At 44.8% G+C, this 27,251-nt stretch overlaps 1 protein-coding gene across 1 annotated transcript; it reads right to left on the bottom strand.

Moving 5' to 3' along the window:
- Window positions 1-272: 272 nt before the first annotated feature.
- Window positions 273-27,251, bottom strand: LOC142498131 (extracellular calcium-sensing receptor-like). The gene is made up of 8 exons (XM_075606637.1): window positions 27,153-27,251; window positions 24,317-24,484; window positions 23,550-23,841; window positions 21,713-22,537; window positions 10,881-10,931; window positions 8,718-8,939; window positions 1,904-2,027; window positions 273-1,192 (listed from the first exon to the last, which is right to left on the bottom strand). The coding sequence occupies exons 1-8, from the start codon at window positions 27,173-27,175 to the stop codon at window positions 273-275; spliced, it is 2,625 nt and encodes an 874-aa protein (XP_075462752.1). The 5' UTR covers window positions 27,176-27,251.

The raw sequence follows: 27,251 nt of genomic DNA, 5'->3' as shown, positions 1-27,251 counted from the left end.
CATATGCATGCAATTAGTGGATTTTTCTCTACCTTGAGGGTTTTTTTCTTGTTGACGCACAATTTCCCTAGTGCACCTACAGTAACTAACACAAATAGAGGTCGAGTGGTGTTGTTTTGTGGTTTTAAATATACACATACTGTAGTAACTTTATTGACATACACAAATATGACTGTCCATTATACATTCTCCATTTTATCATATATAAATTAGTTTAGAAAAATGAAACAACAATATAATTTACATGTTACAATGTAAACCACCGAGGTGGATCATCTTTTTAGTTTATATTTCGTTCTCTTTCCTGTAAGGAATTCTTTGTTGTTCATTTCTGGTTTCAGGATGATAATGTAACACTTTGGTATAAATATACATACCAATAATCCACTACTCGAGGACAAGATGGCAAATATTTCCACAGCGACCATGTATTTCCCACGGGTACTGAGGTAAGCAGGGATGAAAGAGACCCAAACCACCCCAAATATCAACATGCTAAAGGTGATTAGTTTGGCCTCATTGAAACTGCCTGGTAATTTTCTTGCTAAATAAGCTACTACAAAACTCAAAGTGGCTAAAAGTCCCATATATCCCAGCATGCACCAGAAGGCCACTAGTGCTCCCTCATTGCACTCGACAATTATTGTTCCTAGCTTAGCTGTTCTGTCATTATTCTGAAAAGGGGGAGAGTGTGCAATCCAACTAATACATATAATCACTTGTGTAGCTGTGCACACAAGTACCAGTGTGTTTGGCACTCTAGAATTTAGCCACACAGGTCTGTTGCTCTTTGGCTGAGTGGAGTTGAAGGCGATCACCACCATGATGGTCTTCCCCAAAACACATGAAATGCACAGTGCAAAACTGACCCCAAAAGTAATTTGTCGGAGGATACAGGTTATGTAAAGAGGATGACCGATGAACAACAAAGAGCAGAGGAAGCAAAAAATTAGGGCCGTAAGGAGGAGATAACTAAGGCCCCGATTATTAGCTTTGACAATTGGAGTTTCAGAGTTTTTCAAGAAAATCACTAGGATGCTCAGAGGGAGGAGAGCACCCACGATTGAGAGAGCGGCCAAAGTGCCACCTAACGGGTCTTCATAGGACAGAAACTCCAGGGATTTAAACCTGCAGCCATCATGCCTTTCATTTGGCCACATTCCATCAGGACATTTCATACAACGTGTTGAATCTAAAGGAAGAGAAATGTCATAGATTATACTGTAAGCACTGTATTCATGAATATTGCCATCTACATCTAATGTCACACTGAAACTGGTCAAGTAAGAGATGGCCAGGGTAATGTTGTTTTAAATGGTGATATTGTGTTAAAGGAAGATAATTTTTAATTAGAACTGAGGTTTAATGTCCTTTTGAAGAATCATGCTGAATGATTGAATGCTGAATGAATATTCCATGGTGTACAATGTTTAACATAAGAGAATTGTAAGTGTTTTGCATTGATTATGATGAGGTGTTGGAGCAAAAGTTTCTTCTTCACTGAGCCTTTGTGCTTTTATTAACCTAAATCACCTCAACTCTCTTGGAATGAGAGTGTCTGCTTGGAGGCATATGTTGTATTGAGCTACTCAGCACTGCCTGACAATGTGAAATTAAACCAGTGTGGAAAATTCATGCTATTGCTGCCATTGGGAACCTTAAGTCAACATGGTAAATGATACCTGAAGGCGATGAAGAATTTCTGTATGTGTAATTTTTTGTGTAGATTGATAATGTCAATGTCTCCGTGACTCCATTACAAATGTGATACTTCATGCTGTGTAGTGCGATATTAATGTATTTAAAGTATTAGTTCAGAAGGTTAGTAGCACAGACATACTGTATGTGTAAGATACAGCAGGTGTGAGAGAAAACAAGTACTACACATGTTACTGTTATTTACCTGTTTCATTACTAAACTCTTCTCCTGAACATAACATACAGTCAAAGCAGCAGACTGGCTGCCCTTTCTGAGGAGCTTTCCTGTATCCTGGAGGGCATCTCTCACTGCATATGGATGTAGGAACCTACAGTTAGAAAAAGAGATACAGTATGATATGTAGAGATATGCAATTTTTTCACCAACTTTTTCAAATCGGGTGAAATTTGCCAATATTGTTTCACGAATATGGCAAAGTTCGCACATTTTTTGCCCAGCATTAAGGGTCATTGTACATTGCAAATTCCAACATGGAAGCAAAAAAACATCAAGTCACATTGCTCTGTATATATTGCCATTTATGCAAAATTCTGGGGAAGTTCATGAAATGTCATGTTAATCAGATAAAGATGTTACACCCAAGTATTTTCAGGTATTCCCGAGCAATGTGAACTTTGCAAGAATGTAGGTTAATCTAGGAAAAAATCACAAAAAATGTTGAGAAGCAAATTTAAAGACTTCTACTTATATTATCAACTTGCTACAAAACATTATCGCTAACTCAGATGCACACATCATATGTCATATTGTCCAGTGGTCACTTGGCATATGTAATTATGTGTTATTTTCTTGAAACGTTCAGTTTCTTTAGGACATTTAACACAGTTGCAATCTATTAAATATATTGAAATGGATGCAAATAAAGGGGAGAATTTGAGATTCAGGGATTAATTACTAGTTTTTTTCCCCCGCAATATATTGGCTTAAGCGTTTACCATCTGCATTTGGCCTAGAAAAGGTAACAAGTGCAACACAATATCTCACCAGAAACACTTTTTGAGGTATTGATTGTCACTAAATATTGTACATATATTTATATATATATATATATAAAAAAAAAAAAGAAAAGAGAAAAAGCGCCCGATCCTTGTGTAAAATCAGATGAACATTTTAATAAATCATGGACAAGACAAATGCACACTTACAATTTGTATGATTAAAATAAGCATTTTATGGGACCTGCCCATGCACCAATCGAAGACTCCACAGTCACCTCCGCTCTGCAATCTCACGATCAGTTCGAGACCCAGTAGTTGAGAACGCCGTTTACTCCAAGGTGTATAGATTATCATCCGTCAGGAGCTTCTCAGCAGCGTGCGTCCGTTTGATTTTGATAGAAAATGTATGATTTACTTACCTGCGTGCTGTTCCTTGATGTCGTGTTGCAACCGGTATCGTATGGTCTGTTATTGCTTTATGGGATAAGCACCAAAACATATTTACTTGCAAATGGTGTGCCGGCTGTGCACTGGATTCTATATATATGTGTGTATATATATATATATATATATATATATATATATATATATATATGTAGCGGTTTTTCTGGACCCTCCTTGACCCACCCAATCTCAGATTGGCCCCTGTGGTCTAACCGGTCCCCATTACATGGATGTGTCTGGTGGTGCACCTGTTTGCTACAGGACTCTTGAGTCTCCCGCATGATGTTAGTGGGGATATCAGTGTAAAGAAAATATATGTCAATAGTGGCGCTCTATTTATAATTAAAACATGTGTAAGTGTGGATTCTTTAAATGGTTAAGCACAGACAACCAAACATAGTGCAGACTGTATAAAAACTGTATTAAAATGGTAAGTGGATGACAATACACTCACATGGTTTCAGTAGTTATTAGGCATTTAGATACACAATTGGATCTCGAATCCGGTTTAGCTGATTGCTTCTCCCCTGCTCGTCATGCATCTCACGGCTGCGTTCCAGCAGATCCGGATGTGACATCAGCGGGTTTGGGCAGTTCCGGTCGGCGAGACAGCTGTGAATCCTCTCTCAACATCACTCTACGCATTTCACCTTACTCGGTTTCATCAGGAGTCTGCCACATGTTGGATACAGGACTCCTGAGTCTTCCGCATGATGTTAGTGGGGATATCAGCAAGACAGGCAGCTGAGGTAGTGTGCTTGAGTCCTACCTATATCTAGTGCAGCGCCTCCAGCTCATCAGGACCTCTGCGTTCGCAGGGAGATGGATCTGATGAGGACTCCTTCTTGGTGCCTTCCTCTGCTGAGTAACTCCACACTCACACATGAGGGTTTTGGTGAATAAGGGCATCTTTATTGCAGGTTCAGGCAGACTGCCCTTTGCAGCGGTCAGCTTAGTCGCTCATTCTTCCACAGCTCAGCCTTTTTAGAAGATTCTGCCCTCCCAATGGAGTTGGATCACCTCTCCCCTCAGGGAGATAACCACCTGTGCCAGGTCCCTGGACACAGTGTACACACTCTCTCTGTGCCTGCCAGCCTTACTGCTGCAGACCTTGATTAACCTTAAACTGCTTACTATAGAACCATACTCTTCAACTACTAACTTTGGGCAGTGCTGTGTCTTATATAACTTAGGGAATAGCCACACCTCTTGTGTCACTAACAGTTGACACCAAGTATGTTACTACTCCCCTGGTGTACATATGACACCTCACCAGGGTGTGAGGGCAAACCTCCATGATTGATGCTGACAATCCTGTATACTTACCAGGTTTACTGCCAGCATGAGAGAGAACTGTATACCATTTTTAAATATGGCTACATTCTCCCCCTGGTGAACCCCAACGGCCCGGCTGGAACTACATTTGTCAGACCTTCTTCCAGGTAGCACTGCAAAATACAATTCACACATTATATAAATTAGATTACATAATAACACAGTCTCAACCAGTGCCTGATGACCAGCAGACCGCACTGCTCCATAGGAGAACCCCCAGTCTATCATCCTAATAATAATGCCTGGGATCTGGCTTCTGTACCTCCCTACCAGCCATGTTCTTAACGGTGATGCTATATTCCCTGGGTAGCCCATTCTCTTGCCGGTATTCTACCCGGTGCATGTAGACGTTACGCCCAATGCTCCACACCCTCATAAGCTGAGAGATCCTCTCCTCCATCTTGTGAGCAGCGTACCCACCACCTTTCGTCATGATGTACTCCTCAATGGTTTCCTCAACCATGTGTTCCTCCCATCCTCAATCTCCTGCATTAAGGGCTCAGGTACATAGGGATACTCCCACCCGTGGGACTTTTTGTACCTGGTAACTTTCAGCCCTGCTAGACCTGATCAGTCTGGCGTTTCCTGCCCTGCCTGGCAGCACCCATGACAACGGCTCATCGGGCTCCACAGGATCCCTGAATATAGCTGTCCCCTTGGGATCCACTACTCCCGTATGAATGTCGTGCCACCTCAACCTAAGCTCCTCTAGGCGTTCCTCCTCTGTAAATTACCCTACTCCCCACCAGTAGTCTACTACCCCCTCTCTCCTTAAAATAAACCGAGTGCGGTCCAGCCAGGCCTTGTACCCCTCAAACAGTGGTGCCCACCACCTGGTCTCTCTCTCTGTGGCCCTTTCCGGTACCGCCACAGTACCCTCACTGTCCTCTAGTTCTCACCCGGAGGATATCCCTGAGGTACCGGTAGATTGGGAATTTGACCCTAACCTTTTGGGCCTACTAGTGATACTTGTTGTACTGGTACACTGGTTGGAACAAGACACTTGTCGTGTGTACATTCCCCCACCCGACCCATCATCTAACGTAAAGCACTTGCCCCAGTCCAAGTTCTCCCCAGTCCGTTCTTCCGAAGTGGATCGTGACTCCCCAGACAACCCTTGGCTGGATTGGGACCCATATGAAAAAGTGCAGGGGCAGGGGCTTTAACTATGGCCGGGGGTTGGGCACAGGGAAACACTGCCGGCATCCGTGGGGCTACGACCCGCAACTTCTCGCTACCTTGCCCGGTGCCATCGGACTGGCCTTCCGGTTCTCCCATCTCACTGCTCCCAGGCTTCCGCAGGGCCTGCCAGCTCTTCCCGGATCCAGGCGATCTGGTACAACTGGTTGGTCGCGAGGACGCGGCCATCTTCCATCCGGCTCCGCTGTGTTCGCCGGATGTGACGTCGGCAATCTCGTGGGACTCACCGCCGCCATCTTGGGTTGGGCACACCACCAGAACCTCTTCCTCCAGAACGACATCCGCTGCCGGAAGTGATGGTCCTGCTCTCCGCTCCGCTCGGGCCTGGGATAAGCCTGCCTCTGCCGTTGCCACCACCGGCGCCGCTCCGTCGACTCGGGATGGGATCTCCTCGGCTTCTCCGCCAGTCACCACGGCCGTGGGACTCCGCCTTTCCGGTTGCTTCTGCACGGGCGACTTGAGACTCCGCTCCGCAGTGACACAGGTAAGTGCTGCTTCCTCCACCGGCGTCGGGGTCGGTTGTTCCTCGTCCGAGGAGCCGAACTCCGACTCAGGGAGTGGCACTCCCGCTGGGGACCGATGGTGAGGTTCTCCCCTTGCTGGTAGGCCCTTTTTTCTTCCGGCTCCGTCTTAATCATCAGGAGCGATCCCCATGCACCGGGATCAACTGGTTCTTTCCAGGCCGCACGTGGGGCTTCAGCAGTCAGCATGGCTGTGTCCGCACCCGCCTCCACGGTCTGTCCAGATATGAACGACTGCACGGCCCAAAAGTAGTGGATGCCACATTGGGGGCACCTGGCCGCTGTGCTAACCGCACCACCCGGCAGCCTATACTGCATACACAGGCATGATGGTTTCTTTGCCACCCGCTCTGAGCACCAGGAAGCCTCCTGGGGCTGAGTAGGGGTGAGCGGAGATATCAATTTCCTCTGCTCTACCAGCCATGTTGATGACAGGAGACACTTTTTGCAGTGGTCTTTCCTGTTCTCCAGCTCCTCGCAACTGAACGGCAGGGGTCGGTTTAATAACTCCTCCCTCCTCTATCTCCATTCTCATTTGGCACAGCTGGAAACCACTCCCCCTGGTTGAGATTAGGGGAGGGTCCCACAAATTTACAGGGTGACCCAGCACTGGCGCTGAGCCTGTCACTGTCCATGAGGGCGCAGCCACAGCTTTCGCGCCATACCCCCAGCAGGGTGGGGTTCTCTTCTTGGCGCCAATCCCGGCCAACTGTCTGCAACTTTTGCATTTGCAGATTTTCCTGCATTCGGCCCACGCGGTCTCCCATGGAAGCGGGAGCCGCCATCTTGGTTCGCCCGGCCAGTCACAATTGCAATTGAGGTAGATCTTTGCATAGGAATTGCCGTCTGGCAATCGCCCATAAGCACAATGTTCTCAGTACTGTCCTCCAGGGTAACACCCCACGGTCCTAGGCAGGACCAAAAGGGTGCGGCCACAGCTCTGGCACCATTCCACAGCAGGCTAGCAAAAGTTCCTTCTGCAACTCGCTCTTCCGTGGAACGCACACCACGTGCGCTCCCTCCATCTGCCTCCGTCCGCCATCTTGGACTCTCCGCGCCACGCGGATCCTCCATACTTGCAGTCGCCATCTTTTCACTGTAGTATTTACTGTTATCGCACACAGAGCTCCTCTCCGCGGGGCAGCTGCCATAACAATGCAATAAAGAATGCCCGATGCACCACCTATGTGTACCTAATGTAAGTCTGACTCGTGTTGTACTACCTCAGGCTAGGCTCACTCTCTCAGTGTATGCTGTGTCCTCCTCCCTCCAGTCTGTGCTCTGTGGTAAGTGGTCTGGAATGGGCTAGAGTACTCTGGCTTCTCCATGCAGTACTGGGGCATCTACCTACTGTTGGCCAGCCTAGCGCAGACCCTCTCCAGGATTCCTGACCCTTGTTAACAGGCTATACCTTTAGGCATCCTACCAACTAGCTGCCTCAAGGTGACTAGAACAGCTGTAGCCCTGTCTCCAGACCCACCTAACTCCTTCCTGGATCCTAGGTCATCCCTGCGAGCTGACAATTCCATCAGCCCTCTAACTACCCCTAGGCTCCATCCCAAACACAGCACTGACTGGCAGCATACACACTCCCTGTTTCCTAGTGTGCCTAGCAAAAGCCTGTCCTGTTGACACAAATCTCAGCAGCTCACCTCCAAATGTAACGTTTTTTCTGGACCCTCCTTGACCCACCCAATCTCAGATTGGCCCCTGTGGTCTAACCGGTCCCATTACATGGATTTGTCTGGTGGTGCACCTGTTGGATATAGGACTTCTGAGTCTCCCGCATGATGTTAGTGAGGATATCAGCAAGACAGGCAGCTGAGGTAGTGTGCTTGAGTCCTACCTATATCTAGTGCAGCGCCTCCACCTCATCAGGACCTCTGCGTTCGCAGGGAGATGGATCTGATGAGGACTCCTTCTTGGTGCCTTCCTCTGCTGTGTAACTCCACACTCACACATGAGGGTTTTGGTGAATAAGGGCATCTTTATTGCAGGTTCAGGCAGACTGCACCTTGCAGCGGTCAGCTTAGCCGCTCATTCTTCCACAGCTCTGCCTTTTAGAAGATTCTGCCCTCCCAATGGAGTTGGATCACCTCTCCCCTCAGGGAGATAACCACCTGTGCCAGGTCCCTGGACACAGTGTAGACACTCTCTCTGTGCCTGCCAGCCTTACTGCTGCAGACCTTGATTAACCTTAAACTGCTTACTAAAGAACCATACTCTTCAACTACTAACTTTGGGCAGTGCTGTGTCTTATATAACTTAGGGAATAGCCACACCTCTTGTGTCACTAAAAGTTGACACCAAGTATGTTACTACTCCCCTGGTGTACATATGACACCTCACCAGGGTGGGAGGGCAAACCTCCATGATTGATGCTGAGAATCCTGTATACTTACCAGGTTTACTGCCAGCATGAGAGAGCACTGTATACCATTTTTAAACATGGCTACATATATATATATATATATATATATATATATATATATATATATATATATATATATATATATCACAATGATAATGTATGCACAGTACAGAAGGAATTTTGCTGACCTTTGTGTAGCCTCCACTCCAGAAAATAGTGTTATTACTTCTTGTAACGCCCCACTCAGATCCTTCCATGGAAAGGCCAAGACTGACATATCTACTTGTGCCGTTAGGGAGAGCTTGCCAGTTTACATATTCTGAGCGTAATGACTGTTCTCCAAACTCATTAAAGTACACTTCCTGTCCAACATTATTGTTAAAACGCACCCGCTTTATGTAGTGTAATAGCTGTAAAGAAAAGAAATGTATTTATTTCACTGTTGTAATAGTTACAATGCTAACGTTTCAGTTATGTTATCAATATGAGATTTTAAAGTTGTCAGGTCTCCCATATTTCATGTAGCTACTTAATGATCTTCATGGGTTTATAAAGCAGTAATGCAATTGAATGAGAAAGAAAGTTAGGGATAGTAAAACATGACAGAAACCCTCCACCATACAGGAATAATAAATAACACTTATGAGCATATTCCATGTCTCAGATAGGTCCAGAAATCCGCCTTACCCATAATCACACAGCATACAGTTGTTCCACTGCAGCCAGGGATTCTGGGTAATGGCATACAATAGTAGTCAAAGGGCCAAATCTACAGAGTTTCTTGATTGACATAACGCAGCCTTAATGTAAGCCAACGACAGCGGCGAAACTACCGCCTGGGATGCCCAGGCATGTCCCGGGGACCCCAGCTAAGGGGAGCCGAAGGGAGTCAAGATCCTCCCTTGTGACCTGTGATGAACCCCTAAGCGGTTACAGAGGCCCCCCACTCTTCCACAGCGCAATTAAACTTCATGCCGGGAGAGAGAGCAAGACCTCAGTAAGAGAGCATCCCTCCTCCAAAAACACCATGCTGTCACATGACGAGCGACATCATGACACCACGGGAGGAGGGCCGGCAGGTAAGTGAGAAACCCAGGGGCCATTTATGCTGTAATTATGCCACTGGACAACTGGTATCTTCAAAGCTCGGTAACACAGTATTAAATGTTGTTTTCAGCCATAACCTTGCGTTAACTAAAAAATACATTAGTGCTAATAATATTCAAAAGAGGTGCTCCCTCTAACAACCGCTATCCCCAGAGCTCCGCTATAGTTAACACAAGGATTTAATGATTTACTTAGTGTTACTTAGAGTATACTTAAAGGTGGCATTAGCTCTCTTGGTTTTAGGGGATAAAGGGAGGGAAGGAAAGTCTTATTCTTATACTATCCCAAGTCCTATAGACATCCCCCTCCCCCCAACACACCTTAATACAACATGTGGAGGGACACCTTTGCACAAAAAGGAGCACACCTCAGATATCTGGGATATATGCTAATAACTGATATGGATATGCCAAATATATTGTAATTAGTTAAATTAGCATAAATCCCATGTATATCAGCTGTTCCCCTGAGTGACATTTAAAGCTAATTTAACAGCTGTTGAACCTGTGCTAATGAGATACTGGAACTAACGGCTGTTTTTTTCGCACACAATTAGCTTTGTGAATTTGCGTTAAACTTTGGGAACATAACATCCATAACTGATTTTCATAACAGTATATATGAGCTCTGAGTTAATGGAGCTTTGTGGATCCGGCCCATAGTGCGTCATTTTGTCCCATTATCCACTTTAACATGGATCCCAATAAACCATCACACTCTTAGCTTATTCTTATTCTATCAGCCGTTTTAGCTGATTTAGAATAAGCCCCAAAGGGATGAAACATCTGTTTTGTCCTTTTGGACTGTATGTTTTCTGGCCATGCATTTTATTGTAACAACTGTGTGTGGACCTGTCTGAAACGTGAATCAACTGTACTCATAAGTGCTCCTGATGAAGATGTCATTACGTCAAAACGCGTTGAGTTGGGCTTGTCAGCCATCTTGGAGAAGGAGAGAAGTAGAGGGATCTCTGGTGTCCGCTGTTCCGTCGATCTGTGACGTCACGTTCCGGAAGTGACGCACGCGGAAGCTGTTTGCAGTGAGACCGGGCGAGGAAAGCTGCGCCGCAGTAAAGACCCATTTATCCAATGCTGTTACTTCTTCGATTTGCCGTAAGCCTCCATTTGTGATCTCATATGTGATAAACTTGTCATTTTTATCTGCACTATGGTTGTTTTCTGTTCTCTCCGAGGTTGCTGATCCATATACCACACTTCCAGACTGGGTAACACTATAACTCTTACCTGGCACTTATGCTCATTTTCCTGCTGCGCTTGTGAGTAGGAATTTGGAAGCTTTTTTGAAATTTAACACATTGCTTAATAGTATTACACCATCCACCTCTTTTTTCTTTTTTGGGAAATACGATGACGCTCCCCTGGAATTCCATCCATACATGCATTTTATTGTAACAACTTGTAAGGGTACCGCGTCCCTTACCTCCCACGGCGCTCCTCTCCTCCCGGCTCCTCACGTGCCTTCGTCTCCCGTCGCAGAGGAGCGTGAACTCCGCTCCCGGATCGCCATCCCCTCCCGGTCGGTGGTGACCCGCGCTCCGGCTGCGGGTTGCGTACGCCGCCAGGGCAGACAACCATGCACACCAGCACCTCCTGGCAGCCGCCCCAGCTCTGATCCTCATTCATGGGTGCGCACGCGCACACACATATATACTGCTGCCCTCTCTAATCTCCTGGAATCCTCAGCACCTGCCCTGCACCCAGCCTCGGCCTATCAGCGGTCCACTTACCTGTGACCTCACCACCTGAGTATTCTCATTGGCTCTCACCAGTATTTAGTTCAATCAGCCGGAGGCTGATTGCTGAGCATAGTTATTTCCTAGTTGTGCTTGCTACAAGCCACTTCTCTGTATCGTCTTGTCTCCTTGCACTTAGACCCCAGCATTGTATCCAGACTCCCGAATTCTGGTACCCTTGAACCTCGGCTCTCCCATCGACTTCTGCTCTCTCCTACCCTCGACCCTGGCTTCGGACTCTGACTACTCTTGACTTCTCCATTCCTGATACGGCAAGTACCTCCTACGATCCTACACTCTCCTACCTGGACCCGGCAACCCACAACCACGAGCTGCGCAACCCGGACCCGGCTTTGCGGCCTAGGTCGGTGTTTTCATATCCCCGCCTCAGCCCAGCGGTCCGGTACTTGTTTGTGGTGAGCACCCATGACACAACTGTGTTAAAGCGCAGGAATAAACATATAGGGATCCATGTTAATATGGGTAAGAAATGTGACACTGTGCGTGCTCATGCTCTGTATTGCATGTAATGTACTGCAGCCAGAATCCCTGACTGCAATATACGCGCAAAGGTGTGTGATTATGGGGTAAGGAAGGTTTGTGGACCTGCTTGAAACGTGAATCAACTGTACTCATAAGTATTCTTTATCATTACTGAATGAGGAAAAAAAACTGGCGGATGGGGCTTTAAGTATCCCCCCATCCCCCATCTTGGAAGCATTGCATTTGTTCAGGGAATAAATAAGGTGGATGCACAGACTCCCCCACTTCCCCCCCCCCTTTCCCACATATAGCAGGGGGTATGTGCATTAACTTGTACTGTGGAGTGTTTCTCCAGGGAATCTGTTGAGCTCAGGGACTTGCCTGTGTAGATTAAGAAAAGGAGGATTGATCTTTATGTTGGTGTTCCATGTGGAGACGTGTTTGTTATGTGGTTAGTTTAAAGTAATGTGTTGCAGAGGTGCAAATAAATTATAACTTAGAATAGGCCTCAAAACTGTGACTGATGCATTGAAATAATAATATGGTGAGAGACTAATGCTTTGAAGCGATACTTCCCTCTGATTCCCTAGAGACTTGTGTTTGTTTTTGGTGTGTTTCTTTTTGGTTAACTTAAAGGAACATTCTGACCGCTGGACTAGGGCAGCTTGCCTGCCAATAAGAAAGGGAGAAAGTTGTGTTAACAAATTCAGCTGTTACAGCACAGAAGTTAATATATACAATATATCAGACAACATGTGTTCCATGCGGCCACCCTTCCCCCATCCACTCCTTGTGCCAATTGTGTACAACGTGATACAAAGGGGAGGAGTCAACAGCCACATGGCAACCACAGTCCCACGCCTATAGCAAGGGAATGTTATGCAGGGAGAAAATACAAGATTACAAAGCTTTAATTATGTTAATAATAACCCTTGTAGGAGACAAACCTTATATGTTTCTACAAATTATCACTATTTCATTGTTAATTTTACATGGCTTGACACGCATACAACCAAGGACATGTCCAGAATGTGTATATATATATATATATACTAGCTGATATACCCGGCGTTGCCCGGGATGTAATTTTGGGGGGGCGGGCAACAGGGTTGGGCTTCCCCCCCCCTTGACAGCTAGGTGGGTGACTCAGTTGACTGAGTGTGTGGGTGGATGGGTGACTGAGTGGGTGGGTGGGTCGGTGACTGAATGGGTGGGTGGGTCGGTGACCGAGTGGGTGGGTGGGTCGGTGACTGAGTGGGTGGGTGACTTTGGGTCGGTTTGACTTTGGGTCGCTAGGTGGGTGGGTGGGTGACTTTGGGTGGCTGGGTGGGTGGGTGACTTTGGGTCGCTGGGTGGGTGACTTTGGGTCGCTGGGTGGGTGGGTGACTTTGGCTCACTGCGTGGGTGGGTGACTGAGTGGGTGGGTGAGTGGGTGAGTGACTGAGTGGGTGGGTGAGTGGGTGGGTGAGTGGGTGGGTGAGTGGGTGAGTGAGTGGGTGGGTGAGTGGGTGAAAGTGGGTGACTGGGGGAAAGTGGGTGACTGGGGGAAAGTGGGTGACTGGGGGAAAGTGGGTGACTGGGGGAAAGTGGGTGACTGGGGGAAAGTGGGTGACTGAGGGAAAGTGGGTGACTGAGGGAAAGTGGGTGACGGGGAAAGTGGGTGAGTGAGTGAAAGTGGGTGAGTGAGTGACTGGGTGGGTGTGTGGTTGGATGTGTGGGTGTGTGGGTGACTGGGTGGTTGACTTTGACTGGGTGACAGTGGGAGACGGTGGGTGACTTACCTTGACTGGGTGGTGTTTCCTGGAGGCACACGGTTCCCCTCCTGGCACGGATATCCCCGTGGCATCAGGCTGGGGCAGGAGGTGGGTTCGGAAGCTGGCGGGGGGGCAAGAGTGGCAGGCTGGGGCAGGAGACCCGTGCCACATGAGGGTGAGTGCAGGAGGCCCGGCCCGCGCTTCCCCTCCGTCCGGGAGCCGTTGCACGTGATGGTGAGTGCAGGAGGCTGGGGGAGTGCAGGAGGCCGGGGGAGTGCAGGAGGCCCGGGCCGCGCTTCCCCTCCGTCCGGGAGCGCACGTGATAGTGCGTGCAGGAGGCCGGGGGAGTGCAGGAGGCCCGGCCCGCACTTCCCCTCCATCCGGGAGCGCACGTGATAGTGCGGCTGGGGATGTTGCGGAGCGTGCGGTTTGGGGGAGGTGGGGGAGAGAGTGAGGGGCACCGGGAGAGGGGAGGGGGGGAGGGGTGTGTGGAAGGTGAGCTGCGGTCCGACTGACGGGGGAGAGTGAGGGTGTGTGTGTGTGTGTGTGTGTGTGTGTGTGTGTGTGTGTGTGTGTGTGTGTGTGTGTGTGTGTGGTCACTCCGCCTCAGGCCAATGAGAGGTGTGTGGGGGCGGGCGGGCCAAGGGAGCAATCTCATTGGCCTGAGGAACACAGGCCATGCAGACATACAGTGCTTTCAGAAATATACAGTAGATATATAGATATACATACCTGAAAAAAAAAAAGTTTGTTCGTTTTGTTATATATATACATACATATATATATATATATATATATATATATATATATATATATATATATATATATATATATATATATACACAGTGTTCGACAAACCTATACATTTGCTCGCCCCGGGCGAGTGGATTTAACCCCCGGGCGAGTAAATATTGGCCCAAGCAGCACACGTTTGGTACTAGGTGGCGAGTAGATTTTTTTGTGTGGCGAGTAGATTTTTTGGTGATTTGTCAACCACTGTATATATATTTATGATGTAGCCAGGTCCCCTTGTCCCACGACCCCTCTCCTCTTACCTCCGCTGCCGATGGTCATGCGACAAACCCGCCGGTACTTCTGGAGGGTGGGGGCTAGTGCAGGGAGCGCTCTGGCATCTCAGAGTCCCCGGCGGTTCCCGAGCAGGGCGCCGCCATCCTCTATGTAGTTGCGCATGTGCAAAGGAAGCGCGCGCGGGGCCCCCGCAGGGAGAATAGCTCCCAAGAGCAGTCAGCCCCCAGGGTGCATAGGGGCAGAGCCACATGACTCCAGGGAGCCAATAGGGCTACAGTATCTCCCTGCTCAGGGATAGATACATTTTGCGGGCTTGCAGCACGTTAGTTCAGTTGGTGACCGGAGCAGCTAAGGGATGGAGGTAGGGTGCAGGAGTCAGTGACTCCCTGCACTAGGCCAGCATTCCCCTAGGCCCCAGATAGCCGTGAGTCTCCAGTAGCTGAGTGCTATAAGGACAGGCCCTAGGTTAGGGACCCTGCCCCATTAGCCGTTTGCTTGTTAGGGACACAGCGGACGCTGCGTTTCCTGCTGAGAGACTTGGGCTCAAGTCTCCGCCATTAAAGAGAGTTGGACTATCTTTGGGGTGGGATCGCCCCTGACGGATCACCACGCGGGTGGATCCTGGATGCCGTGTAGGAGCTCGTCAAATCCTTTGAGAAGATCCTTTAAAGCCAGGTGCCGCCGCACCAGGCAGGTATCGTTATAAATGCACCAACCGAGTACTCACACAGGACTAGTGGCTGCGCAGTCAAACACACATCCATATCATTTAAAGGGACATATTGTGTGGGGTCACTGGACACAAGGTGGGATCACCCGGTGGGAGGAGGTTGCGTCCTGCGAGACGCCGTAGTAGTGTCTCTTTTAGGGAAGGACACCTGGTTATTATATGCAATAGTAAAGTCATTGGTTGGTTTACATGCTGTGTGTGTGTAGTGATATATAAATATATTGTCCTGCGAGGAACCACCCCCCCTCTGGTGGGAGCCATCGCAGGTGCAGGCGCTGCACCGAGTACGCGGTTACTCATAGTAATATATATGCCCCAGGTTCCCCGTGGCGGAAGCTCAGCCCTCCTGTGAGCCTAACAGGTAAAGCACCACAGCTGGTAACACTAAGTTCCCCGCACACACACATTATATGCGATTGTATGGGGGAATACCCGTTACACACATATATATATATATATATATATATATATATATATATATATATATATATATAATTATTTTTTTTTAACCTTTATCTGCAAACACAATAGTTTTGTTTACTGCAAGGGTTTTCAGTTCAATATAGGCCAGCACTAACATAACTGGTGGTGATAATGCTTTACAGAGGTTTTCTGGTATGTTGGGGTTTGAGATAGAAGGTGGTCCAATGATAACATAATATTTTTTGTTTATTGCAGTTGGAATTGTACATTGTTCAAGATCAATTCAATTTTCCCTGGATCCATGACCATCTCTATCGACGGCGCAATAATCTCTACACACGCACGACAATAAAATAACAATTATCACACATACAGTGCTCATCTTCAATAGCAATATAAACACAAGCCATCATCTCTCATATATTACCAGCAGCAAGGTCTTTTGAAAATAGAACCATTCAACTACTTGTAGAGGCGCAGAAATACGAGGAAGGATGGTTCCAGCAGCAGATATATGCACTCATGCATGGAGCGGACAAGGCCAGGCGAGCGGACAAAGCCGGATGGGCAGACAAGGGAGAGTTAGTGGACAAGGTGGTTACGCCACAACATGGGCAGACACGTGGCCCAAGTGATGAGGGCGCCCACAGTCTGGGGATGACACCCGCTTTAGCGTTGCAAGGGTTCCACGATCCGTTCGGCGTGTGTCCTGACTTCCGCGTTCGGAGGGTCTGGTGACGAACTGCTGCCTTGGTTAGCCTACGGTGGCCCACTGTGTCCAAAAATCCTCCTCAGAACTACGCGTTTCGCTGTTAGGCTTCATCAGGTTCTAGTTCTGATGGAGGAAAGCTGCTGTGAGTCCATTAGTACAGCAGTCATCTTTATATATGCCCATTTTTTGGCATCTTGTGCATTTTATTGCTTTTTATATTTTCTGTTGTTTTTTAAATAAATACTTTGTTTTTCACTTCTGGCATTTAACACTATGTGAACAAGTGACACCAGAGGACTAATTACCAATCACCAGGCAGTGAGGATTGGATTTCTCTGAGTGCCCCCCACTCACATATGGCCACGTGAGTGTAGTTTTAATTATCATTCACAATATGTGCAGTATCGCTGTCACCTACTAGTGGCATACATCAATTGCGATCTTCTATCATCTTTTTCTGAGATTATCTAAAAGACTAGTCACCTAAGAAGTGGTTTCCCAGAAGAGACTGGTTACTTTGTGTAGGGCGGTCACTCACACATGGCCGTGTGAGAGGTTTTTTATTATATTATCTGCATTGCTATCACCACTGCTGTCCCCACTCACGGGCATACACCAATTATGGTTTTTCTCCATTCCCTCTGAGATTCATATAGCCATCAGCTACCAAGGAAGAGGTTCCCTACGAGAGACGTGGCACTTTGTGATGGGCAGGCACCCACACAGGGCCGTGTGAGTGGCATTTATGATTAGTGTTCACCATTCCCTCCTGGTTTTCTCATCCTCACTGTTATCTTACCGTTTGGCTGTTAACCACACCAAGCATTGGTACTAACCCTTCTTTCCCATTCCTTTATTTTTGCGCTTGCCAAATCGTGCATCTATAGGGAAATGCTGGCAAGGTCAACCAAAAAAGGTGACACCAAGAAAGAGGAAGTGGTTAACCTGGTAAAAAGCTTTCGGAATCCTGGCAGGTGTAATGGGGGAAAAAGAACCACATTTGTGTTCAGCACTTTTTAAGTAACAAGACATTATTGGCGACGCATACCGACAACACGGGTGCATGGGTTGGTGGAAATATGATGAGAAATTCAGACAGGGTATGGAAGCTAACAAGGGGAAAATATCATGGAATGTTAAGGACCTCAATTTAGTGCATATTTCTGGAGGGGGGCTACGCTCTTTCGCGGGGCGAGCAGCAAAGGTACAGGCGCATGGCTACTTAGCAACCATACACACACTGTATGTTTACACCTGTAAATGGCCAGGCGTAGGTTGGACATTTAACGAGTCCAGGTGGAATTATGACAACTGCCGTTTCAGGCACACCTGCTCCTCGTGTGGAGGCCAGCATATAAGGACAAAATGTTTTGAGAAGGACAAGCGTGGATGTAAGGGTACAGGGCAAAAAGGTTGACCAAAAGGGCGGCTTCTCAGATAACAGTTAGGACAATGGCACCATGGCTGGCAAGGTACCTGAATAGGGAGGAAGCCCGGCTACTTATGGCTGGGTTTAAGGAGGGGTTCAGAATTCTGTTTGAGTATCAAACGGGATCAAATTGCGAACATAATTTGAAATCGGTCAGGATAAACATGTAGCTAGAGAAAAAGTGGAAAAGGAAGTCGAATTAGGGAAAATGGCAGGCCCCTTTGCTTCCTCTTCCCCCCCCCCCCCATTTTACTAATCTCATAATTTCCAAGACAAAGGTGGGAGCCTTCAGGGTAATCCAGCACCTATCCTACACAGAAGGGTCATCAGTTAATAATGGCATGAACCTGGACTTGTGTTCCGTAACTTATGCAAATTTCGACCAGGCTGAGATGTTAGTGAGGGAATTTCAATTATTTGGTCAGAAGTAATCGAAAGGATATTGGGGAGGGCTGCATGGGTCCCAAGTGCAGTCAATCGAACATGCATTAAAGACGGTGGGGAACTTTATAACACAATGCCAGGGATGGGTCATTAAACGCCTGGACTTCAGTTACAGGATTCATGGCTTATTTAGATCGGACCACGTACACTTGTCAGAAATTGGTTCCAATATGTTTAATAATGGCTACAGGAGGGTGTGGAGAGGGTCATCGTGAGTCTTGCGGTACAGCCTAGTTTAAGGGGAGTTAAATAGACCCAGAGGCGGCGGTAGTTGGTGGTGAGAGTGCTTTTCCTTGCCAGATGGGTCTCGGGGCTGATAAATTCTGGGGGTTGAGGAGAGTGGGCAGGGCAGATGGAAGAATTTCCGCCAGCCCATTTGCAAAAATGGCCGACGCACATGGGCATGGCTACGGTTGAGGGGACCAGCAGGTCAAGCCTGTCTGACCCTGCACTTAACCTATTCAATGAGAATTCTGGCAGGGCTAGCAGTTATGCTATTATTATATAATAAACAAAAGCCGCTGCCTTTTATACCTCCAGAACGAGTCTGTCGTTATTTGTATGTATCTATGTGGGTACTGGTAAAAGAAGGGAGGGGGCTTCCTTGCAGCCTCCCTGGTCAAGGAATCCTTGTTAAAATAGGTAAGAAATGTGACACTGTGCGTGCTCAAGCTCTGTACTTCACGTTATGTACTGCAGCCAGAATCCCTGACTGCAGTAGGTGCGCGGTATACTGTGTGATTGTGGGGTAAGGGAGGTTTGTGGACCTGTCTGAAACATGAGAATATACTCATAAGTATTCTTTATCATTACAGAATGAGAGAAAAACAGTGATCATGTGAAGCACAGATTCTTCCTAGTTCCAGGATCTGAAACCTTTCAAGGAACAAGAGCCTTTCATTGTATTACTCTTTGAACAAACTATTTTGAGAGCTGCTGCACAAGTATTAATATGAATTTGCCTCCACAAACACATACATGATACATACATCTACTGTACACACACGCTATCCTCTCTTACCCTTCCCCTCCCTCCGCTCTCTCCCCCTTCTCTTCTCACAGTTCCCCTTCTACTCTCACTCTTCTCTCTCCCTCCACTTTCACTCTCTCCTCTTAATCTTCCCACTTCCTCTTCTCACTCCTCCCCCTTCCTCATCTCTCACTCCCTCCTCTCACTCTTCCCCATCCCTCTTCTCACTCCGCCCCTTCCTCCTCTCTCACTCTTCCCCCTTCCTCTCCTGACTACCCTTCCTTTTCTCTCACTCTTCCCCATTTCTCTTCTCACTCTTCCCCCTTCCCCTTCTCACTCTTTTCCCCTTCTCCTCTCACTCTTTCTCCCTCCTCTTCTCTCACTATCCTCCCATTTCTCCTCTCTTACTTTCCTCACCCTCATACCCTTCCCAATCCCTCTTCTCGCTCTCTTCCCCCTCCTCTCTTACTTCCCCCTTCTCATTCTCCCACTTCCTCTCTCCCACAGTCTCTCTCCTCCCTCATCTCTCCCCCCCACACACACACTCAATACATCCTAGTTACATTATATGACAATTCCTCCAGCTTCACTGCTAGGGATCCCCTCTAAATAATTAAAAATACTGTTCAATAAAAGAGACCACTTATAAATTATACAATCGTATACACTCTACAGTACATACTGTATCTCCTTAGCTATTGTCCTCATTGTGATCTCTTTGATCATGATATAACAAATGTGACAAGGCAGTGTCACTGGAGATCAGGACACATAACACTGGGATCGCATACACAAGACAGAGAAAGAGGGTAAATAAAACAAGTTTATTTCTACCAAGGAAAAAAGGCACAACATTAAAAACAGTTTGGTACAAACTCACTCAAAACAGGGAATATGGAGGGAATCTGAACTCAACTAGGTGCGAAACACCGCTTCCAAGGCTTAATCGGGCAGATTCCACTCTCTCAGTCCGCTTTGGGTACCGCAGTAGTCCAGATATGATAATTACACTATAGAAGTTCAAATAGCCTGCTCATTTCAACTACAAGCCTCACTTTGGTGTCTCTGACACAAACCTTGAATGAGAACTACTATGCTACGACAAGAATGGACCAATTCTGGATGTGGGAGATGACTGTGCCTCTAAGACAGCCTAAGACAGCCAACAGGGTGGGCTTGTCGAGGAGTGGAAAATTCAAATTAGCCAATGAGAATTGTGCCTACGGGACTTGCAATGGTTCTCTATGCCAGCCAATATTTCCCGAAGAAATAGTCGCCTCAGAGTCTGGGTTGGACAATAGCTACACTTGGAGAATCATTGTTCCCCAGACCTGAGTCAGCACCTCTTCAACTCCTAATACTGTCTGAAGCACTTCACCTTCTCCATACTGCATAGCAGGACCCTAACTCTTTGTTGCAAGCTGACTGAGTGAATTACCAGCCCTTCACACAAAAACATATTTATCCTAATCTAATCAGTGACATCCATAAATCAAATCCCATTTTACACGGAGATACTGGGTTAACTCCTGAGGGTGCAACAACAAAAACAAACAAAAATGCCCAAAGCTACTTCCAATGTGACAAAAATAGTGCAATACCTATATATTCTCTTGAAAAAGGGTCATTTAGTTTAACCCTTTGGCCAAAGCATTGTAAGCCTGCGAGCCACATCAAGGCAGACCCTGTTCGCAGGTCCTAACACTCCCTGGGTTAAAATTCTTCTAAATCTGTATAATTACAGTAAGAATGATCTACATTGGATCTTTCATAACCAGCTGCTTTTGGGAGGGTGGTAGCCCTCTCCCCCCAAGGTTTAAGCTTGCCCCTCCCCACTTTCCAAGTTTGCAGGTCAGTTTTATTTTGCCAGGTTACGACAGATCCAATGTAGATCATTCTTACTGTAATTATACAGGTTTACAATAATTTTAACCCAGGGAGTGTTAGGACCTGCGAACAGGGTTTGTCTTGATGTGGCTCGCAGGCTTACAATGATTTGGCCAAAGGGTTAAACTAAATGACCATTTTTTAAGAGAATATGTAGGTATTACACTTTGTATTTTTGTCACATTGGAAGTAGCTTTGAGCATTTTTGTTTGTTTTTGCTGTTGTATAGCCACGCCCACTAGCACTCCTTTTGACACTTATATACATATATATATTATGTGGTAATGTTTGGGATTTCTCAGAGCTTGTTGGGTATTTGTGTGTATATTAACTCCTGAGTATCCCTTAAGACAGGTAGGGGCAATGGCCGGGCTTAACCTTCATTATAGAAACCACATTGCCCCTACTGGCACGGACAGCACATTTAAATACTGTATACAAATAGTTGCAAATATTTCTTACCTTCCAGGGTTGCAATCTACTGATGTTAAAACAGGAGGAGGCAGATTTGCATGAAATCATATCATTGACACCATGTGCCAGTGCATAAACTGCATTATACATTAGCATGGCATATCTTGATTTTTCTTCATTATAACCCAAACTCTCTAATGTTTCAAGATTTTCTTGGCCTGTGCAATATGGGGTTGACCCCTGGCTTAGTTTTTCTGATGCAGTCTGATTGTGATCTTCCTTAGGCCATAAGCATCCAAAGCCTTCTTCCCAAAATGTTTTCATAAATATATCCTCTGGGTATGAGGATGGGTGAATGCTATAGAGAAACTTTCTGAATCCTGGAATTATTGTTAAAGGAAGGATTATTCCAATGGTGCCATTTAATGTTCCCCAGAATTCCTTGTATGAAAAGATAGGAGACCCCATCCAACTGCCACTGGCAAACCAGATCTTGCCAGTAAAATGTTCTGCCGTAGCCACTTGCATGAAAGGTATCAATTCTGGCAAAGAACAATACATTACAATAACAGTTGCTGTTGATTTTCTGATGACCTGAAGAATTGAAAGAGTTTGATCTCTGCTGTGTTGGGCAGATATCTTCATAAAAAATGCTACACAAATCCCTGCTGCTTCAATAGCTTTTCTCATCAATTCGCTGCTATAGAGTCCAAAATCATTATCGGATGCCAAGATTCCTACCCAGGTCCACCCAAAATGAATCATCAGATTGGGGAAGTACCAAGATTGTGTTTTATCATTTATCATTGTACGTAGGAAGGAAGGAAACTGGATTTTATCACTTAGATCTGCGAATGCTGATCCGTAGCTTATCTGAAATAAGCATAAATGTGTATTCTTTAGATTGGTAAAGCAGAAATTTTGCCCTTTGCAGTTCCCTCCGTGCTGAAACATGTGGGGATTTCATGTAGCAGCATTTATAGCAGTATTTACAACAAATTGTAGCAACACTATTGTACTGTAGCTTCTATTGCAAGAGGTGCCGACAATGCATTTCTGTGCAGTGCATTGCAGGCCTGTCTGGCAGCTAAATGATTCAATGAATCAAGTATCACCATAGCGGCAAAAGAAGAATGCTTTAAAACATAGGAAAATATTTAATAACTCAATTTGTATGATCTTAACTATAACATTGAAACATACCGTTTATGCTGGAATTGGACCCTAATACTGATATCATATGCTCTTTGCAAACTTCTATATATTGAAATACAAACATTTTACATGAGGCTTGTCCAAGCTCCATCCTCAAGGGATCTCAACAAGGTCCAACTTTTGTACGATTCATACCTAAGCATGATGCCTTATTAATAATTAGATTAGTTAATTAGGGAAATCTTGAAAACGTTCAAGATGACTCTTGGAAACTGAGATTGGACCACTATGTTCTCTACAACTGCAGCAGCTGTGAGCAACACAACTATCTATATCCAATCAGCAATAAATTGAAAATGTAAACTTGTGCTCAAAAAGGTGAAACCCTGGGAGTTATGCAAAGTATTTTTAAATGACTCACACCCCACCTGAAAGGATTTCCACAAGTCAGATCCTAAGAAACTGTTAGGGGGTACTGTCAGGCCCAACAGAATCAGAACCCAAAACCTCTGCTATTCGGGGCAGCAGCTCTTGCAGTGTTGCAGCAAATTTTTTCTCTGTATTGCTGAAATCTGCCCTTGTGAAACTGATCCAGAGGATTAAAGGAACTTGAAAACCTGCCGTGGATTTAAATTTCTGTGAACATTTTGCCCGTCTCGATTTTCAACTAATAATTAGCAAACATTTTACTAGTGTCAAGTTACAGTACTGTACAAATGTCTACAATTACCTGGGGAAACCGGTAAAGTCCCAAAATTCTTGCCACTGCGAGGGAAGAGGAGGACTGAAGATCTCCGATTAACCCTACCAGCTTGGATATGTTTTCACACCTGTAATTTGGGATTGCCTTCTGTATCTCTGATAAAATCATCATTGCCCCTTCAACTGCTTGGGTTTCCTTATAGCAGGAGTCATAAATCCTAAAGCCCAAAGTGATATTTGGCAGAAGTTCTGGATTCTCATTGATCTCATTAATGGCATAAACCATGGCTAGGACTTCTTGATAACGTTGAATATAAAGTCTAAAGAGACAGAGAAGTAAAGCATTTAATGGCAATAAAAAAATAAATATTGGCCTCAAGATCTGCTATTTGTGAACATCGCATACCGTCCAGTGACTAGAATGGAAGATAACACCTGTGTGGGTTCGTTAACCCATAATTGAGCTTAATGAATCTGGGGTTACAGTATGTGAGTTTGGGATATAAATGGAATCCTCTAATATGTTGCAGTCCTTTGAAAATAATTTGGTTCATGACATAGTTATATTTAGCAAGTCATTTTCAAATTTGATTTACACCGTATTGAATGTATACTTTATGCAGAAAGTTAAATAATGAAATAAACTGAAATAATAAAGATATTTTTTATTCAGAAGAAATTCAGGACTTTAAACCTTAGTGAGGATTAATTATTACACTGCGAGCTATAACATATACACAGCAATGTGTACAAAGGCATCATTTGGTTTAATATTATTAGGACACGCTACATTACTTGTCACATTTCACTGGTGTAGGTTTCTCTGTGAAGGTTATTTTGATGTTGCCAGGACGCAGATGCACTGGAATAAGTCCTCCAAAAATAATGTCTCCTTCCTTTTCATAAACGGGCAGATTTGCTGAGGGTAACCTGCAGTCAGCATCAGCTTTGGTGATAGCCCAGCTAAAAAACAAACAATAGCCAGTCCAATGAGACGCTGCAGAACAGTAACCAAAAGGATCAAGTATTACACTATTTAAGAGACAAATTCTAAAGCAAAGTGACATATTTCTGTGACTTTTATCAGACATCCAACATTAATATTATATTATATACAGTATAACCATTTCTCTGTGACCTCACTGTTATCATTTGTACATTGTACCTAGTTTGATGGTTAGCATATATGCCATCAGTAAATATACATACATGTTCACACTACAGAGATCCAAAAATAAAAGATCTTTCCTATTTCACTTGTAATTTGCATGATATTCTTAATCGCCTACACTTTGTACAACTATATATATATATATATATATATATATATATATATATATATATATATATATATATATATATAAAGGACAGTTGGCACACTGAAAACTGATAATCCACTGATGCTTATCCCATATGCACACATGAACAGATAATTTTTACCAGATGTTAGTCCGGAAAAACGAGACAGCACACAGCCAGGGAAATCCAGAAGAAATACATGGCACTGCATCCAACGTTTCGGTCACCCAAATGTGACCTTCCTCAGGGGCATCCCTGAGGAAGGTCACATTTGGGTGACCGAAACGTTGGATGCAGTGCCATGTATTTCTTCTGAATACAGAGTTTCTGGATTTCCCTGGCTGTGTGCTGTCTCGTTTTTCCGGACCAACATCTGGTAAAAATTATCTGTATATATATATATATATATATGGAAAAAAGAACAAAAAAGAAACAGGCGCACACCTAGTGCATTACCACAATAAAATTGTATTAAATGAACATAAAATCTATCAAATGGCCACTCACAAAGGTACAGCAAATAAAAGCATTTATGAGATAGGCTCTCATGTGCCTTGCAGCTCAATCACCAGCATCCGTCTGCAGTCAATGGCGTCGTCACGTGGATCGCCTTCGTGAACCGGAACCGGAAGAGGGATCTTTCACCTTCAATGCTCCATATCATTAGTCCCTCCGTGAAACGGGCACCTCAGATGTAATATGGATAAGTTAGCAAGCCGGGAGAGCAGCACACAGGAGCCAAAAGTTCTCAATCTATCTGCATCAATGTTTGTGGGCAAATGGCGGCCGGATTCTAGCCACGCCCTACGCGTTTCGTCATCAAATGGCGCCATTTGATGACGAAACGCGTAGGGCGTGGCTAGAATCCGGCCGCCATTTGCCCACAAACATTGATGCAGATAGATTGAGAACTTTTGGCTCCTGTGTGCTGCTCTCCCGGCTTGCTAACTTATCCATATTACATCTGAGGTGCCCGTTTCACGGAGGGACTAATGATATGGAGCATTGAAGGTGAAAGATCCCTCTTCCGGTTCCGGTTCACGAAGGCGATCCACGTGACGACGCCATTGACTGCAGACGGATGCTGGTGATTGAGCTGCAAGGCACATGAGAGCCTATCTCATAAATGCTTTTATTTGCTGTACCTTTGTGAGTGGCCATTTGATAGATTTTATGTTCATTTAATACAATTTTATTGTGGTAATGCACTAGGTGTGCGCCTGTTTCTTTTTTGTTCTTTTTTCCAGATATCACTAGGGACTGGTGATCCCTTTGGAACGGGCTGCAAGAAACCATTGACATTTCCACTGGAACAGGACTTTATGTATTGAAGGTTTTTTATTTTTATTTTTATCTTTTGACATTTTTTATATATTTTTTCATTAAATACATTTTTTAGATTTTTTACAATTTTTTCCTTTAGGGTTTTGTCAAGAGACTGTATTGCTAATTGTATCTTTTAAAGTCTTTATCTTAGTGTATTAGCCCTATCTAGCTACCCCTTCAAGCATACCATATTAGCTACTGTCTCTTCTATTAATATCTACAATTAACTGGTAATTTAGCGGCGCTACTTCAATTGTTTGTTTTGTTATATATATATATATATATATATATATATATATATATATATATATATATATATATATATATATAATAAACCTATCATGGAGATAGTATACACTATACTGTATGTATCTATAATACATTTATTTTTACATTAAAACTACAAACTTATGGCTACTAGAAGATATACATTGTCTGCTTCAAAACGGAAATTAATATAAATCCTAATATTTTGACCTAAACAAAATGAGAAAATGTTCTGTTCAGTTGCGTTAAGATTTTAAAATCAAACATGTTGTAACATTTAAACAGTCATACTATATTCACAGTGGAATCAAAAAGTATGATGTAAGTATTTTTGAGGTTCAGGGCACATTTAAAGCAAACATTGTGTAAATAATTAACCTGAATACAGTTATTTGCTCTTTAGAATTTTTTTTCTTGAAAGCTAACATAACATAAATTATACCAGCATTAAAATGAATAGCTTCTCAGTTCAAATTCTGTAAACAAGACAATTCTATCTACTGAATAAAGCTAAAAGTGCTCTATGTATGGAAGTAGCTACATTGGGCATTTTGTTTAAGAAATTGACAATGGATACTTATGCAATTTTTTTGTTGCATGCATTTCCTTAGTCCTGATCGATATTAGAAATATTGTTTTAAACTTGTCACCTTGCAAGTCATCTCTATTCTCTATATTCCTTTTTAGATTAGAGAGGTATATCGCTAAATAAATCAATAAAAGCTTAGTATACTGGTACCTGAGGATTGTCAATAGCAGCATCCTGTATCCTTGAAGGATGCTTCTTCCTCTATAATATAATTAAGAATCAGGTCTTCCAATGACATTTTATAATGCA

Source organism: Ascaphus truei, chromosome 6 (genome assembly GCF_040206685.1).
Source record: "Ascaphus truei isolate aAscTru1 chromosome 6, aAscTru1.hap1, whole genome shotgun sequence".
Lineage (NCBI taxonomy): Eukaryota > Metazoa > Chordata > Amphibia > Anura > Ascaphidae > Ascaphus > Ascaphus truei.
This window is presented reverse-complemented; position numbering and strand designations above follow the sequence as displayed.

Bases quoted from the DNA above. Each gene is read 5' to 3' on its own strand.
- LOC142498131 (XM_075606637.1), bottom strand. From the start codon at position 27,175: ATGCTGCTATTGACAATCCTCAG. The intron at 10,932-21,712 runs GTAAGAAATATT...ATTTCAAAAAAG, and splicing joins GTAGATTGCAACCCTGGAAG to CTTCCAAATTCCTACTCACA. The intron at 8,940-10,880 runs GTAAGAGTTATA...TTTTCTTTACAG, and splicing joins AAAATGAGCATAAGTGCCAG to CTATTACACTACATAAAGCG.